This window comes from Populus alba, chromosome 13 (genome assembly GCF_005239225.2).
Source record: "Populus alba chromosome 13, ASM523922v2, whole genome shotgun sequence".
Lineage (NCBI taxonomy): Eukaryota > Viridiplantae > Streptophyta > Magnoliopsida > Malpighiales > Salicaceae > Populus > Populus alba.
The window spans coordinates 1,789,325-1,807,837 of NC_133296.1; the positions used below are offsets into that span (position 1 = coordinate 1,789,325).

An 18,513-nucleotide genomic window follows, 5' to 3' on the forward strand; every position below is an offset into this window, starting at 1 on the left:
AATGAAAGAATTTCTTAAATGAAGTAGGAGTCTACCATCTGACAACTTTATATAAGAATTAAGTACATAATTGTTAATGGAATGTATTTATCTATGCTTAGCCATTTGTGCTAACCTAATAACCTTATCTATTCAAGTGCAATGTAGATAGGCCCACGTGACATTGTATATGACTTGGGGTGTAAAAAATAATAATTAATGTTTTAGGTAGAATTTTATGAAGGTTGTTTTTTAAATTATTTTTTATTTGAAAATATATCAAAATAATATATTTTTTTAAATTAATCATATCAAAACAATTTAAAAATATTAAAAATATAATTTTTTTTAAAAAAATATATTTCTATTCAAATAATGCGTGGACGTGTTACCACTTGCAACCTTGGTTTTCTCCCACAGCAAAGTTTGTATAATTACTTAATCTTTTAATTTTAACAGTCTTAACATTCAAAATAAAGACCTTTAATGTCAATTTCGGCACCATATTTATGGTACAGTGATTCAAGTTATATCATTATTGTTTAAAATAATATTGTTTAATTTAATTTAATTTTTTTCTTGGTTTTGATCTAGTTAAATTTAGATTGAGCTTAACTAAATCAAAATCAAAACTTATTGAAATTAAAACCAAGCCTAGATCAGAATCATGAATCATGAATTTGATGGAAAAACCAGCAGATCAGATGGGGTCAAATAACCATGCTAGAGCTGCTACACAACATGACTAAAATTAGCTCTGTTCTTCACACAATGAAAGAACCAATACTAAAGTTCTATAGCATGCAATAGATGAACATCCAAGAGAGAAAAGCAATAATTTCCTGTCATACAGATTGTCTGAATTGGTTCTCATCACTTCTGATGGACGAAGTAAAGTTATAACTTTAGCTGATACTGCAAATTTCCAAACTGGAAGCAGCAATGTATGCTTCAAGAGACGAGGGAACAGGCATGTTGGTCTCCAACATATTCACAATCTGATCAGATGTTGGCCTAGCATGTAACAATGGATGAGCACAAGTAAGAGCAATGTGCACATACTGCTCCATCACCTCCGGTGATCCCATTTCCGGCAGGTTTTCTTCAATAACATCCAATCCTCTCCTTTCCCTTGCTAGCGACCACGCCCAGTCTGTCAACAGAGAAACATTTCCTTCATTGATTTCATAAGCATTTTTTCCACTCAGAAGCTCAAGAAGCACAACACCAAAGCTGAAGACATCGCTTCTTCCCTGTGACATGCGGTTCCAAGGGAGATCTTTTGACGAATCGGCCAGCTAAGTTTTGTTTTTCCTGATTCGAAAAGATGGTTGTAGAGACTTCCATCTCGCATCAAATCGCGCACGATGATCCTTTGGGGAGCTTCTGGAGGAACTGTTGTGGTGCAGTAGCCTCTAATGGAAACAAGATTGACAGGCCTTACACTGGCTATGATTTTCACTTCATGTGCAAAAGTTGCAGCACCGCTAGCAGAACAGTTCTTGAACCTCTTGAAGGCGACTTCAGACCCATCTGGTAACATCCCTTTGTAAACATTCTCATAACCTCCCCTTCCGATAATATTATGTCTAGAGAAATTCATTGTTGCCTTTCTAATTTCCTCAATTCTGAATGTGACCAAATTAGTGCCTCTACTATGCAATCCAAACCCAAGATCCAAACTAACCTCGCCATCCTCAGGACTAACCTTTTCCTTCTCGCTTCTCCCGCGTCGCGTCCGGCGAAACCAAACTGCGATGAAGCCTCCCACGACTCCAAACATGGAACCCGCAACAATGCCAGGAATTACAGCACTGTGAAACCTATAGGAGGTGGACTTCATTGAATACTTCAGCCTGAACAAGCACTTTGCAGTTCCGGGATCAGTCGGTCCAAACTGATTAACAACTGCAGCTGTATACATGAACAAATAACCTGGACAATCTGAGGCATTCTCAGGTCGAGGACCATGAAGATACCGATCCCCAAGACTCAACAATTTCTTGGTACAATAATCACAAACAAGGTCGTCATCCAGGGATTGTTTACAATAAAGCTTCGTCTCTTGCAACTTAGACTTGGGAAATTTGCTCTCAAACTGAGCCAGAGATGTAATATCCATGCAGCCCTTTGATATCCATTCAGCTTGATAACCTCAACCAGATTGGATATCAAGACCACCTGAAACCTCGTGAATCAGCACTTCGAAAACAGAAATCCGAAAGGGTTAAGAGTAGGACTAATAGAGAAGACTTGAACTGAAAGAGGAACATCTCTGAGTTACGGTTTCACAAGACTTGAAAACCATGATGCCACCCTCAACTTTCATGGGAATTGATAATCATAACATTATATTTATCATTGTCTCAGCTTCATTAGTGGCCTTTTCGGGCAATCAGTGGATGGGCGGCAAGAGTTGGAATTAATGAGTCTTAACTTTCAGGAGAGGAGAAGTAGTTCATTTGTCCATGCTGATATTGATTCCTTAACGACAACGTACATTCGTAGAGCCTGTGTGACTTCATAGGATATATATTAAATTTAACGTTTGGTTTTTAACACATAGTTATCGACATGGAATCGTTTGAAAATCATGAAATGAAATATTTGAATCAGTCACGTTGATCTTTCAAGAGGGACAGCCTTGATTAATTTATCTGCTGCAATGTAATCAAACATATGGAGTCCCTTCTTGTGAAATTAAGTAGCTGATGCTTTGAACTACTGTGCTTCAATAAAAACAAAGCAAGGTGCTATAAAACCGGATGGCAAAAGCTGCAGCATCTTCGATTTCCCTTACTGGGCACTGGAATCATACTTGAAATCCATGAACAGTGCATGCCACCTGCTCTGGACATAACTATTTTTTGAAAAGCGAGAACAGAGGCAGCCTGATAATAAATATTCATTGGATTCCCTTTCCTTTCATGTGCCATATGGCCCCTATCTACCCATTCCGGTGAACTTATCCGGCTCTCTCTCTCCAATCCCTTATGAGCTAGATGTGTTGTCGTGTTGTATGCTATGACTGGTGGCCGGTCTACATTAAGCCCATACGTCTCCCCATTTATGAACAAGGTAAAAGCAGACCGAATGGGCCGTGCCATATCCGACTCTGATTTCACAAGACGAAGCTACTCACATGAACTCCCGGAATACGATATGCTCCCTACAGGGAAGATACTCGTCACAATGATCCTTTGGAATATGCCGGTGGCAAGTTTTCTCTCGAGAAATGTGCCCAGATTTTTACTGCAAGATGCCCGGCGAAGCAGCTAGAAGCTAGGTTTACATCAGGAACCAATGCACTCCTCGCAAGTCACGGTTCCCTTGAAACTCAGGGCAGATGGCAGCAACCCCGATGTGGTTTAGATGGGGTAAAATGTGACAGGTCACCTTGAATTATGGATCAAATCACAAACTATCATTTAATAAATTATTTAGTGCGGTTGGTTTTGCATAAAATGTTTACCGCACAGGGTAGAGACAGGAAAGGACTACTTTCGAAGGAAGGAAAGTTTGTACGCTTGTTGGTGTTCGTGTAATATTTTTCAATACCAGTAATGGTGAGATGATGATGATTGTAGTGGAGAAATTAGTGGCATAGATGGTCGTGTTAATAATAAAGAAAATACTAATGATGATGATGATGGTCCATCAAAATTTTTTGTTTTAAATTTTTATTATTTTTCAATTTAATTAGTCCCTCGTTATTTTTTTTATTTATTTTTCAATCTTTGATTAGATTTAATCTTTGTTATCTTAATTATTTTTTATATTATTTTTCAATCTTTGATTATTAGGAGTTTTGCTTCATAATTTACTCGTGTTTGACTTTTATAGAATAATCTTAGTTTCATGACTCGAGTTATGATTTTTAAAGATTAACCTCGTCTAACTTTGTTTTTTTAAAATTTTTTTTTTAAATTTTTATCATTCAACATTATTTTATTGAACTTTAAGCTTCATAATTCTTTACTCTTTATTTTCTGTAGAATTATCTTGATTTTATATCCTGAGTCGTGGTTTAGTTGAGTTAACCCAAGTTAACTTGGGTTTTTTTTTATTAAAATTTTTTTTTAATTTTATCTTTCATCATTTAACTTGCTTAAATGTCGACCTTCATTGTTTCGTTTAATTTCTCATGTGCGATATTATCTTAATATCACGATCAAATTATAAAACTTAACATGTTGACTTGAGTAGTTTTTTTTTTTTTTTTTTTTTTCAGTTTATTTTTCAATGTTTGCTTTATTAGCAATTACATTTTTTTTTTTTTTATATAAATTTATTATATTCTCATTTAATTTTTATTTTATTATCAAGATCATTGAAATTTTTAAAAATATTTTTACTTTATTATCAATTATATTTTCATTTAAATCAAGACTCGCGGTGCAACGGAACTACCTGTCTGGCATGAACTGTTGTGGACTTTGTTAATGTGCATGGCTTTCTTGACATGTGACTCCATCAGCCATGATTACTGCTTAAAAATGTAGGAGCATCGACCGGCATGGTATGGACCATCCCTGACTCCGATTTCACTGAACAGACACACCTAACATGTACATTAATGGAGTTCTTTGAGTTCCTGTTTCAACTGCATGACAAGCCTCTAAATTCATGCAAGCCTAAACGTATTTATCACATAAATAAGATTAAGTTCAAGAAGAATTCTAAACGTATTAACGAGTTTTTTAATGGAAATCAACATAAATTTTTATTTGATTGCTTCGTTTAGCAATTGTTCTTTGGATAAATCTTAAGGGATATAGCTCTGGTCAGGTTTTAAATTTACTTATTAATGTTATTAGTTTGAATCTCATAAATTTAGGGTCACTAGAAGTTGTATGGTTATTAACTTCAAGGCCCTGTAAAATTAATCAAGATACGCGTAAACTGATTCAGACATTCATGTTAATTAAATAAAAAACTACTGAGATAATTCTCATTGAGGTAGATGACGTGTCTAAATTTAGTCTAAAAATGATGTTTTTGGGATTTTTTTAATTTTTCTAGTTAGATTTCTTTAATAATTTGTGCTATGAGCACCTACATCATTGTGTGGGCGTACAGCCAGTTTGCACGCACCACGACTAATCCTACAGCTCATTGAATATCCTGCAAACCCAGCTTGTGTCATTTATTGATTTCTTTCTTTTCATTCTAAGAGCATATATTTTGATTACCAACAACTTCATGAATCTCTTTTAACAAAAATAAAAAATAAAATTATATAGTCTTCCTTTGACCATGGATGTACAAAAGTACAAGCTGATATGTTTTTTTTTTCTCCAATTTTTATCTCCTATTATAATATAATTCCCAGGCCAAGATGTGTCGAGGATTTAATAGAAGAAAATGATTAATTATAGAAGAAACGACAGTCAGGTTATTGAATACCGAGCAAGTCACGAAATTAAACAATTACTCCATACATAAATTCCTTGATTCTGCCGTTTTTTAGTGTACTCTTCCTGTTTCCCGTCAGACAAAACAACATTCTTCATGTATTTTCTCTTTCAGAGATATAAAACTAACATTAGGTTTTATTTATCTTAATTTTTATGTTTGTTTGGTATGGTGGTCAAATGTATTTTTTTAAAAAATATTTTTTTATTTAAAAATATATTATAATAAATTTTTTAATTTGAAATTAATATATCAAAATTATTAAAAAAAAAAATAAAACAAAATTAAGTTAATATTTTTTTAAATAAATTATATTTTTTAAAATGTATTCAAATACATTTTCAAATATAAAAATAAACAGGTCATTATTTCCCTTCTAATAAGTCTTTTTTTTTTTTTTTCAAATTGGCTTATCATTGCACTTCTCAATTTATAGAATCTTGAAGTCTATAGTGTTTTTGTTAATTAAAAAAAACACAATGTATTTTTTTTTTTATAATATTCTATATAATTTAAAATATAAGTGAGGTTTCACTATAATATAATTTTTTTTTAAAAAAAAGAGATTTTATTAATGTGATTTGCTCATCTTATTAATAATTTAGAATATATAGGAAAATACACAAGCAAATATAAAAGACAAATAAAAATTGTGAAATTCACAACCAAATTGATTTATTTGAAACAGACTGTGAGCTATTAAATTGTGAAATATTAGATATCTAACCAAATAAGTTCTAGTTTACTTAGATTCTAACTTAGAAATTACAATTGAATCTCTCTTGTTCATGCACTCGAAGTCCTTTTTTTTTTTTAATTCAATGATAAATAAAATTTTTTGAATTAATTTACTTATCAATCAAGACAAATCTTTTTTCTTATATATTATATATATGTGTGTGTGTGATTTTGTGATTCAAAATCAGATAATAATAAAAAAGAACAAATTTCTTAATAGCTGAAACGATTTTTTAAAATTATATAATTGAAAATGATATTTTATAATTTCAATGAAGAAAATAAATAATATTAAATTAAAATACAAAAGAATAATTCAAATCCTGTGATTTTTTTTAAAAATCACCTACTAAAAACTCTGAAATTCAGCATTAAATTTATAGAATCCATTAATTCAATGCACCAAATTAAATAAAATCAATATTATTACTCCAATGAAAAGTAAAATGGGGGTCCAAACACGAAAGAAGGAGGCCAATGGACCAAACATTTGAATATTAGCAATTTTTCTAACCAACGAACACTCCATGTCCCTGTCCCTGTCTGTGCCTGTGGGATTTAAGGCTGAGAGCAGAAGTCGCTGAAGAGCTTCCAACATTTGTCAGCAATGCAGTAGACCAAACCAGCGACTCTTATGGGACAGAGAGACCCCTGTAAGAAAGAGAAAGACTTTTTTCCTTTTCACTTTTTCTTGAAGTACGGACAAATAGAGAGTAATGAGGCTTTGCTATATATAGCTCTTTACAGATCCTCTTTACAGGGCCTGGATAAATTTGAGTCAGCTATCAAAAGTACTAAACAACAGGAAGGTTTTAATGTTGCAGTAACCACTGTTTTGTTTTTGTATCTTTTCGGTCTCGTTGTCATCTTTTCCTCTCTGTGTGTGTGAGAAAGAGAGAGAGAGTGTTGTCTTTGTTGGCTGGTCATGGCAGCTGTTGGAGGACATAATAAAGCTGCTCATAGTACTACTCTTCCTCTGTACGGGTGTGTTCCTCTCCATGCTCTCTCATTTGGGTGTGTTTTTCTTTCATCTTCCTCTTCTTTTTTTATATAAATCTTATGTCTTGTCATGATGGTCATTTCTGTTTGTTGATTTTTTCTACACAATGGGTTCTTTGGATTTTGTTTACATGTATGTAACTTGGGGTTTTTTTTTTTAAGTTTTGGATTTTTTTCCATACATGGATAATTGCTAATTTGTTAATTTTTCTTGTCTCCAACTTGGCTTTGTGTGAATGTGTTTCAACGCTTTGTTCTTTCCTGGAGGTTCTTTCAGATTGTGTTTCACGAGGAGGTTCTTTCAGATTGTGTTTCATGAGGAGCAGATTGGTTTTTTTAGCACCTGCTGATTTGTGACTTTGGTTTGTGCCTTATATTTTGTCAGTTGATATTTGAAGGTGCTGATGGGTTTTAATGATTTTCTTCAGAGAATATTTGAAGATTTTGATGTCATTTTGCATATATAGCACTTGTACTTGTGAATGTTATTATGTCTGGTGTTTGTTCTTCCCTTTACAAGTCCTTGGTAAGATTTTTGAAGGCATTTTTATTCAAAAGCATAATCTTTCAATATGGCCACTACTTGTGCGAATCCCATTCATGTTGTTTTCTTTTGTATCCTGTGGAACAGATGATTGTTTTGTACATTTTATCTTTCATATTATGAAAAAAAATTTGTCTTTTTTGTGAAATGTATCTCTATCCACCCTGATTCGCCTTGTTTAAGCTGAAATTCCTTCTTTCTCTCTCACTCACTCAATCAACCGTAAACACACTTACACACTCTCAATGCTAGAGTCCATTGCCTTTCTTCTATTCTGATGATTATAGGTTAAACATGGAAGTAAGCTCTTCTTTATAGCAATGTTTTATTTCTTTAACTTAGGGAGGGTTCGAAGGAGTATTGCTTACTATCAGAGAGAAATCTGCATGCAAAAGTTTCAGTGAAACCTAAGAAACACAGTCCAGTGATTTCTTCCTCTGCTTCTTCCATTGGTATTTACTTTCACTTCTTTTGTCATGATCTTTTATGCATCTTATAGCCTGTGCACGTGCCTGTATGGTCATCCATGAGATTAGTTCCCTTATTTTTTGTGCTTTGGTTTCCATTTTGTAGACTTGAGAGCTTCAGACATGGAAAGAGAGAGACAAGATGGATTATCTCCTAGAGGAGTTATAGAAGCTTGCTTAACAGGCTTGGAATCCAACTCAGATTTTACTAGAAACAGCACTGCAGAATCAGAAGTTCCTCGTTCGAAGGCACATTCGAACTGGAGTAGATTCTTCAAGTCATGGAAAAGATTTTCGCTAAAACACTTGCCTTCATTTATTCCTCCTCCAGTGCCCAAGGAACCAAAACGTAAGAGCAGGAGTACAAGAGAAAACACAGTTCTGAGAAATTTATACAACTTCAAGTCGACCTTGCAGCATTTCACTTTTGCGGAGCTCAAAATGGCAACAAACAATTTTAACCACGGTCTGTACTTTTATCTCTTTAGTGAGACCTAATGGTCCATAATGTTGGCCAGACTTATGATCCAAAATGTTGGCTTGCTTGTAGATGCTTTCAACAAAAAATATTTTTACATAATTGGGTTCTGTGATGAACATTTATGGTTTCTTGCAGAGAATTTAATTGGAAAAGGTGGTTTCGCTGAGGTTTACAAAGGTTGTTTGCCTGATGGAAGGCTAGTAGCCATAAAGCAGCTGACAAAAGGAACTCTTGATGAGAAGACTGCTGGCTTTCTAAATGAGCTAGGCATTATAGCCCATGTTGACCATCCTAATACTGCTAAGCTGCTTGGGTGTGGCATTGATGGGGGGATGCACCTTGTTTTTGAATTGTCTCCATTAGGGAGTTTAGGATCTGCTCTTCATGGTTTGGTTCTAATTTGTATTGTTTTCTAGCCAAATTGCAATTGCATTATGGTATTCAAGTTACTTAGGTGTTCATCAATTGCATTTCCAGGTTCACAAGTCGAGCTTGATTGGAGTAAAAGGTACAAAATTGCTCTTGGGGCAGCAGATGGACTGCTGTATCTTCATGAGAATTGCCGAAGGCGAATCATCCATAGAGATATAAAGGCCGATAATATTCTTCTTACAAAGAATTTTGAGCCTCAGGTATCTCTCGAATTATACCTGAGAACATCAGAGGTTAACGACTTCAGTTATTGCTGGGATCTTTTTCCTTTCCTTTTCTTTTTTGTTCCTTTCTATTGTTTGTTTTCAGGAAAACTTTTTCTAACACGCAGAGAAGGATGTCTAATCATTTTGACGACCTAATTTTTTGAGTGTAAATAGTGAAGCGTATGCCCTTCCTGCACCATATATAGCCATCGAATAAATCTGTAACTACGTCTATTTCTAACAACCGATAAAAGTACCTTCGCAATTTGTGATCAGCAGTATTTCTTTCTACATAGCTCATGCAGGAAACATTCTTACTATGCCATGTTTTTACGTTTGATTGTTTTCAGCTTGTCTGATGATGAACCTTGCTCGGGTAAATCTCTCTGTCCAGGTTTTCAGCATTTTTGCATGAAGTGGTTACCAAAATAATGTAATTCACCTAAAACGAAACACTGTACAATTGGTAAAAGTTTGAATTTAATTCCTTATGAAATGGAATTGCCAAACTAATTGCCTGAGTGCTCAACAATAATAGAATGCCAGCATAATTGATTTTCCATATTTTTAAAGAGGAGTGGAATGGTAATATTTGAGTTTCAAATTCAATTCAGGCTCAAGTGTTCAAAATCCCAAAGCATAACTTTTGGGATATTGTAGAAAGGCAGCCATACAACCTTGGAGTTTCAAGTATCACACTACTCTTTCATATGTTGCCATACACAGTTGTGATTGAATTCATGACTGCTCATGAAAATTTTGGTGATGGCATTAGGCTCCATGTACCTGTGTTCTGCATGAATCACTATTTCAAACTGACAAGTCATAGCTTAACATCATCAAACTAGCAAGGACTTGTGAAAATGCCTGCATTCTCTTAGATTTAGGTGGAGGTATTGGAACAGTTTTGTGTTCCACATATAGCGAAGTTTGAGATCGTCAATAATGGAAGTGGGAGTATAGATGTGTTTGACAAGGAAAGTGTGAATATCTTTTATGAGCATGATTCAGTCTTGCTTTGTGGTTCATTATTGAATTTAACACAGAAGAATTCAATTGTATCTGTTGATTTTTCTCCCAACACCTTTTTCTCCCAACACCACTACGCCTTCTGCTTGATTAGGATGCTTGTAAGGGCCCAAGCTTGAGCCAGATTAATAGTCTGATGAAGCAATTTAGTTTTATTTGGGCAGAGGTTGGTTCTCTTCCCTTGGGATCATTGTTGGCATGTCACTTAGAGTGAGGAGATCCTCGTAACTTTGAGTTTGTAGTCTTTGCCACAAGATTCACCATCATTGACTCTGTTCATTTATTGATGGAATGATCTTCACTTGCCATCAAATCTGAAATTTCTCATCACACATTATTCAGTATAGGTGTCAGGACCATCAACCAAGACAAATATTTTACATTAACAAACGAACTGCTAAATGTTTCTCTAATTCTGTAGTATATTAGAGAACTTTATGCATAATCAGTATCACCAAAGTCTTGCATTTATGAGGAACATATATAGTAAGGCCAACCATAGACTCACTACCTTAATAGGAAAGACTACAAGGCTTACCTTGCAGCAGGGGTATTAAGATGCAAGAACACTAATAGTTAGTGTGTAATGATCCATTAAAAAAATATGACCAAGAGTGATTTGAAAGTTCGAAGGTGCTGCATTCAATGTTACATGAACGTTCAAAGCTACCACAGAAAACATTCTATTATCAAGCCATTCATTTTGCAATCCTAGATGGAACTGCTGTAAATGGGAAATGTGGGTGAGAAGGCACTTATTCTGTTAAATAGTGCGTTAGTAGAATGCATCACTAATTAGCTTTTCTTCGGCGAATGAGGTTCACGCCTCGAAGCAATGTTCCTTGTTAAGTATTTTGTACTTGGGACACGAGTATTTGAGACTCGTGACCGTGACCATATAACGACAAACAATTTCATAGCTGAAGAAAATAATGATTTGAGTTATCCTGCTAGCTCTTTGCTTGCATGCGTTTTAGCTATTGCTTAAGTTGTATGAATCTTCTCCTTTTTATTTAGTTGTTGGTGATTGAACCTTTGATATATTCCTTATTAAATACCTCTCTGCCTGCTTGAAGTGCTATTTAAAGAAATAGAGAAAAGATTTCCATATCTGAGAATTTTTTTTTTTTTCCGGGCTATCCTACAATTATCAATTTTGAATTAGGTTTTATTAAACTATTATTGCCTTTTCTGCTCTGGTTTCTTTTTACACCGTGTCAGATTCGCTACAATTGTCTTTCAATTTGTTCTAATATGGACAATATATTCGCTCCGGATATTGGAATTTTATGACATTTGTATGGCTCCACATATTGGAATTTTATGGCATTTGTATGCAAGGATTTCAATTCTACTTGTCGTACTATCTGTCATATATTACTGTAAACTGGTATCATGACATTTATACAGCTGTTTGGTTACTTGAATCTTTTGTTTATTGATTCACAATCTAATTTTGATCCAGATTTGTGATTTCGGACTAGCAAAGTGGCTACCAACACAGTGGACTCACCATAATGTATCCAAATTTGAAGGCACATTTGGGTGTGTAAGAGTAAAATATTTTGGTCAGGAGTTGATAAAAGTGCTCATGACTTGATGTTACTTTTTTTTTTGCTTGCAGCTACTTTGCACCTGAATACTACATGCATGGCATAGTCGACGAAAAAACCGATATCTATGCATTTGGGGTATTACTTTTGGAGCTCATAACAGGGCGTCGACCTGTGGATCATTTACAACAAAGCCTTGTGATTTGGGTAACCTTTTTACTTCTGCACAGTCTGGTCATCAGAAAAGCCATATATATATATATATGAAAAGTCACCAGCTACCTTTTTTTATCTTACTCTCACTGGTAGGCAAAGCCTTTGCTGGATAACAATGATACTAAGGAGCTTGCTGACCCTTCTCTTGGTAACAACTATGATCTAGAAGAGATGGATCGTGTGGTTTTGACCGCCTCTTTGTGTATTGAGCAGTCTCCAGTCCTACGCCCTCGAATGAGTCAGGCAAGTGTAGAATTGCATGTCACTAGTACTACTTTATTTCATGCAGTCCTATACAGTCACATTACCAGAAACCACAGGGTCACCGTTCCATTTGCAGAATCTGTTTTGGAGAGGCTCCATATCGTTTAGTGATACACTGTAAATGGGCAAATCCCAGAAAACAAATGCCAATCAGGAAATGACATGGTTTTTGTATATTAAGATGTGGTTACAAGGTTCCTGTATTTCATTTCATAGGAACAGCAACAGAACTTTTGCTATCCAAATCTAGCCCATATTCTAGGAAAAGACTGGTTTGAATGCTTATGCTGTTTTGTTGTACTGAAAAGGGTATGTGATCAGGCCATTAAATGCAAATGGCTATAAGTTTGATCAAGGAAAACTAATTATAGTGTTCCCTCTTATTCAAGACAGAACACTACTGGCCTGTCTTTCATTGATATAGTTACGTGAACTCGCCATTTATGTTTCTGGTGTGCCTGGCATGCCTTTCATTCTGTACTTTCTTTTGTTAATCATGTAATACAATTGCATAAAAAGCCCCTAAACCAACTTCCTATATGATTTATCTTCACTCAGTAATTGATTGAAGAATAGCAAATTACTTTAGAGAGAATCATGTGATAGAATTGCCATTTACTGGTCCATTCATTTCTCTCATGATAGGTTCATAGTGGATTGTCATTTCCTGCAAGTTTCTTAAACTTTACCCTTGAATGCTCTCTTTGGTAGAGATTCTGATCTACGAAGATGACTTTGAAATAAACATTGAATGGCAAATTGATAGATGTTCTTTTGCAGGTTGTGATCCTACTAAGAGGTGATGAATATGTCTCTGAGCGTGCCAAAAAAGGTAAAGATCGTACTCTCCTAAGAACTTACTCAGAAGAAATCTTCGACGCCCAGGATTACAACTCAACTAGGTATCTCAACGATCTCAAACGATACAAAGAGCTTGCTTTGGGTTCTTGAAAGCAGTGAATACCATATTTAAGAAGAAAGAACATTAGGAGTACAACTTCAAACATAGAAAACAACCCTAGGTGTAATAATAGGTTTACAGTTTCAAAGGGTGTTTAAAAATATCCTGCAGCGGAGATAAATCATTTGCCATCTTGTTTTCATGGAATTTGAACGCACCTGTCAATCCTTCGATAGAATTTCAAATTCCATGTAAAACACCATGAAATGAGATTGTTTCCGAAGTTCTAAACATCCTTACTATGTTTCTCTTTTTCATTTCCGTGTACATATAAGGTTGTTTTCTTTCAGACTAGAGACCTTACCTTGTATGGAAGATGATTTTACTTCATGTAAAACAAAGTTATAGAAATCATTTTCAGCTTTATATTGCTATGTACCATTGTCTTTTGTGAAAGCTTCTTTTCAGATCACAAGACTCCATTTCAACACCTACACGCTGAGACACTTGAGATGTCAAGTTCTCATGTTGACCTTTCATGAATGTGCCAAACCTGACATCAAGGTAAACGCCTTCATGCTTAGGTTGTCATCTTCTACTTCTTGCAAGAGCAAGACAATGCCGAGTCATACAAAGAGTTTGAAACATAAATAACAGGTTTTTACTGTAGAAATGTAAGTTGTGAGATCAATATCCGTGTCCACACCAGCTGCCTGACATGGAATTCAGGATCTCAAGACCAGCATATATGTAATGGGAGGTGTTACTCGAGCATGAACTAGATTAGATACTCAAATTACCAAGTAGAAATCATAACAAGTAGGTAAATGGTAGAAAAATATGGGGCAAACATAACAATAAGCCTAAATCTCATTGTTATTAACCGTTGGCTTGGGAAGCAGTTGAATCTGTGTTTTTCAAAATTTTAATTATTATTTTTTTATGTTTTTATATTGTTTTAATGTGTTGATTTTAAAAAATAAAAAAATATATTAATTTAATATATTTTTAAATAAAAAAATATTTTGAGTAGCAACTACTATTATAATTCCAAACAAAGACAAACCTGCCTAGTTTAACTCAACCACAGATTAAACTAGGTCAGAGTTCTATTAGTATTATTTAGCAGGTTAACTTATTTAAAACCTGGAATGTTTATTTTTTTTTTTTTTAAAAAAAAAAAAAAAACTTGAGATAACATAATTTTTTATTTTCGATTGAGCTAGGTGAACCCGCCGTCTTGAACATTGAATTTAATGACTTTCTAATACATAACCAGATTACATGGCTAGGCCTGGCCAGCCTAATGAGCCGGAGTAGACACGTGGGGGTCAATCATAGGATAAAAAGAAAAGCTGTTGAGTTTTCTTTCATCGGGATCTCACAACCCAGCATGAAAAACGTTTTACTCTGTTTGTTTTTTTTTTTTTAAAGTAATGTTAAAAAAATTATAATATATTTTTTTTAATTTTAAGTTAATTTATTTTACATATTTTTTAGATTGTTTTGATATATTAATATAAAAAAATAATTTTAAAAATCAATTAATACCACATTTTAAATCAAGAATATGCTAGCCAGGTCACCTTATCTGCATCAAGAATATGTCTTCCACTGCATTTATCCTCAAAATTATCGAGTGGTCCAATGCATGTGTTTTCTTATTCACTTCTTTTAATAAACTCAACGATCCCATTAATTTTGTTGAATGGAATTTATTTAATAAAATATTGTTAGTTTAGTATGATATAATCATTATTTATCTCAAAAACACAACAATAAAATCTAATAAAATACCATTTAGTTGTTATAAATACTCATAAGTATATCATAATAATTACTTGCCAAACATTTTTTTTATAGCATGATATTTATCAGGAGTGATTATTTTCAGTTTCGTTCGGTTTTATTAAAAAAAAAAATCAAGCTGAATTTTTTTTTTAAAAGAAAAAATCGAAACTGGTTCAAACCGACCAGTTTCGGTTCAATTTTTAAGATAAAAACTAGTTCAAACCAGTTTGACTTAGTTTTTTTATTTGGCTCAACTTTTTTAGCCTGACTTGGTTTTTTTTTGGTTTAGCTCGGTTTTTTTCCGGTTTTCTCAGTTTAATTGGTTTTTTAGTTTTTTTACTTATCCCTAATATTCATTAGCATCACACATTGTAACAACCACTATACAATAATATTACACAGATATTCAATCAACTTTGATATGTGTTTTTGAAATATAATTCACCTAGATTGGAATTTAAAGAAGGAAACTTTCATTTTAAACTAGCATGATTTTGAATTATCACACATTGAAAAACTTCTAGCGAAATAAAAGTTATAGCACAATATAATACAAGTACAAATTTTAAGTTTAAAATTTTTTTATCTAAAAATATATATTAAAAAAATAATATAAACTTGAATTAAATACATAATATGATACTTTTATTTCGAGAGGTATAATATTTTTCTGATTTATCTTGAGGAACATTTATCACTTAATTAAAGGGGAAACATAAACTACTGGTCAATTACCTTAAATGACACACAATTCCAATGGAGTTTTTTTTTTTTTAAAAAAAGTATGGATTATTGAAGCCTTTTTTATTTTCTAGAATAGGAAAAACAAAATTCTCCTTTTCTTTTTTCCATTTTCCACCCCGTTTTCCCCCGAACAAGGTAAAGATAAGATTAGCATGTATTTATAGCCAATCCGCATCTCCTTTCCTACCTATTTTAAGCAGTTAAATCCTTTCGTGAAATTCCATATCAGTTTTCCCTTCCCAAATTCGACAGTTTTTTTTTTTTAAAAAAAAAAAAAAATCTCATTTCATACCTATTTTAATCAATTAAATCCTTTAATGAAATCCCATGTCAATTTTCCCTTCCCATATTCAACTTTTTTTATAAAAAAATATCATTTCATACCTATATTGATCAATTAAGTCCTTTAATGAAAATCAATTTCAATTTCCCCTTCCCATATCAATTTTCCTTTCCCAGATTCAACTTCTTTTTTTTTTTTTTTAAATCTCCTTTCATACCTATTTTTAGCAATTAAATCCTTTCGTGAAATTCCATATCAAATTCCCTTCCCAGATTCAACCTTTTTTTTAATAAAAAAATCTCATTTCATACATATTTTAAGCAATTAAATCCTTTAATGATTCTCCTTCCCAGATTCTTTTTTTTAAAATCTCATTCCATACCTGTTTTTAGCAATTAAATCCTTTAATGAAATCCCATATCGATTTTCCCTTCCCAAATTCAATTTCTTTTAAATAAAAAAAATCTCATTTCATACCTATTTTAACCAATCAAATCCTTTAATGAAATTCCATATCAATTTCCCCTTCCCAAATTCATTTTTGTTTTTTAAAAAATCTTATTTCATACTTATTTTTAGCAATCAAATCCTTTAATGAAATCCCATATCAATTTTCCCTTCCCAAATTTAACCTTTTTTAAAAACAAAATCTCATTTCATACATATATTAAGCAATTAAACCCTTTCATGTATTCCCATATTAATTTCCCTTCCCAGATTCATTTTTTTTTTTAAAAAAATCTCATTTCATACCTATATTAAGCAATTAAACCCTTTAATGAATTCCCATATTAATTTCCCTTCCCAGATTCATTTTGTTTTTTTAAAAAATCTCATTTCATGCCCATTTTAAGCAATTAAATCCTTTAATGAAAATCCATATCAATTTTCCCTTCCCAAGTTCAATGACACCATAGGCCACACACCATCACCAATCATTGAATTACACCCCAATCTAACCTGTAATATTACAAAGAATAAATAAAATATACTCCTACAGATAAGAGGGTAGCTTGAGAAAGTGGACATTCACATGTCTCTCTAGCATTATTCCCTTTCCTTTTTTTAATTAATCTTTTTCTTGATTTGTTTAATTAATCCATGTATGTTTGCAAAATTCACGGTGAACAAAATCCTAATTACATGTGAACACAATCTAATCTACCTCCCTAATTACATATTACAAACAATTCTCTGTTTTTTTTTTTTTTTTTTAATTAAATAATAAATATTTAGTTTTAAAATAAAATAATAATAATAAAAAAAAAAAAAACAACAACAACAATAATAAAATTTTAAATTTACTTTCTGGTTATTCGGAATCTTAGTTTGAAGATATTCTTTCGTCCTGTTGTCGTAACGTAATCAAATGTCTTCTCCTATGCCATCTACCTTTACCCACGTCTCTTATTTCTTACGCTTTTTATATTTTCAAACCCCCCCTCGTACTTTTTATTATTCGTTTTTAGCCGTTGTAGATCTTACAAATTATTGATGTCAACAATCAACTCATGATGCCATCATATCATGTGCTTGAACTTCCCTAAAAAGACTAGATTTTAATGTGAGACGCATACAAATTTTATAATTAAAAATAAGGTGTGATAATAAATTTAAGTTTGAAAGATTAAAAAAATTAGTTTTTGCATCCTCAATTCAAATTTAACATAATATGACGAAGTCCTATTCAATTTAAAATTATCTATAGTATTTATATTTGTTTTTAATTTTTCAATATCCACTCTTCATTACTTAATTATTTTAGTGATTTTATTATATGCATTCAAACAAAGAGATGAAAAGGGAATGGATATAATTAGGGGCGAGTAAAAATATCAAAAAATTGATTAAACCGAGAATATTGAGAAAAAAAAAAATTGAAAAAACTGAAAAAGCAAAAAAAACCGATTAAAATTTTGAAAAACTAACCGGGTCGGTTTTATAAACCTGAATCAAAAAACCAAACTGAACTAAACCCAAACAAAAAAAAAAACCAGGAAAAGTTGAGCCAAACCTTAAAAACCGAGTAAAATAAAAAAAATCAAGCCAAAATAATTTAAACCGGTTTGTGTTTTTAAAAAAAATCGACCCGAACCGAAATCAGTTGGTTTGAACTGATTTCAGTTTTTTTATAATTTGTTTTTGATTTGGTTGTTTTTTTAATAAAAACTAAACCGAATTGAAAATAATTATTAAATATAATTAATTAAAAATAATAGGGAATAAAAAACTAAAAAGAAGAAAGATAGGGTATTGATTTGAACAGCCAATTAGATGGATCCCACCAATGATTGGTTGTGATTTCTTCATGAACTATTTTCGCACATCTTTTTCCTTTTAAGCACCATGTATCCTAATTCTAGCTCCCATTAACTTAATAAAATCATTTGAGGTGAAATTAATTATGATATACCCATTACCATTATGTTATAAGTTGTCCATGTCAATCAATACAAAGTAAAAAAAATCAA

General features: G+C 32.7%; 1 protein-coding gene and 1 pseudogene across 2 annotated transcripts; one reads left to right on the forward strand and one right to left on the reverse strand.

The window, feature by feature from the left end:
- Positions 1–884: 884 nt before the first annotated feature.
- Positions 885–3,086, reverse strand: LOC118053318 (probable LRR receptor-like serine/threonine-protein kinase RKF3; annotated as a pseudogene).
- A 3,592-nt stretch (positions 3,087–6,678) lies between these two features.
- Positions 6,679–14,127, forward strand: LOC118053239 (receptor-like cytosolic serine/threonine-protein kinase RBK2). 2 transcript variants are annotated; one of them, XM_035064432.2, is made up of 9 exons: positions 6,679–7,146; positions 8,018–8,127; positions 8,249–8,608; positions 8,759–9,010; positions 9,101–9,255; positions 11,756–11,835; positions 11,915–12,050; positions 12,153–12,302; positions 13,104–14,127. In XM_035064432.2, the coding sequence occupies exons 1-9, from the start codon at positions 7,058–7,060 to the stop codon at positions 13,272–13,274; spliced, it is 1,503 nt and encodes a 500-aa protein (XP_034920323.1). In that variant the 5' UTR covers positions 6,679–7,057; the 3' UTR covers positions 13,275–14,127. The 2 variants fall into 2 exon arrangements, with proteins under 2 accessions (XP_034920323.1, XP_034920324.1); XM_035064433.2 differs by having other exon boundaries at positions 6,679–7,116.
- Positions 14,128–18,513: the final 4,386 nt, after the last annotated feature.

What these genes read in the sequence shown, in the direction of transcription:
- LOC118053239 (XM_035064432.2), top strand. Translation starts at nt 7,058, where the DNA reads ATGGCAGCTGTTGGAGGACATAATAAAGCTGCTCATAGTACTACTCTT. An exon ending in CTCCATGCTCTCTCATTTGG is followed by an intron (nt 7,147 to 8,017) that starts GTGTGTTTTTCT and finishes TCTTTAACTTAG; the next exon opens with GGAGGGTTCGAAGGAGTATT. An exon ending in AAATTTGAAGGCACATTTGG is followed by an intron (nt 11,836 to 11,914) that starts GTGTGTAAGAGT and finishes TTTTGCTTGCAG; the next exon opens with CTACTTTGCACCTGAATACT.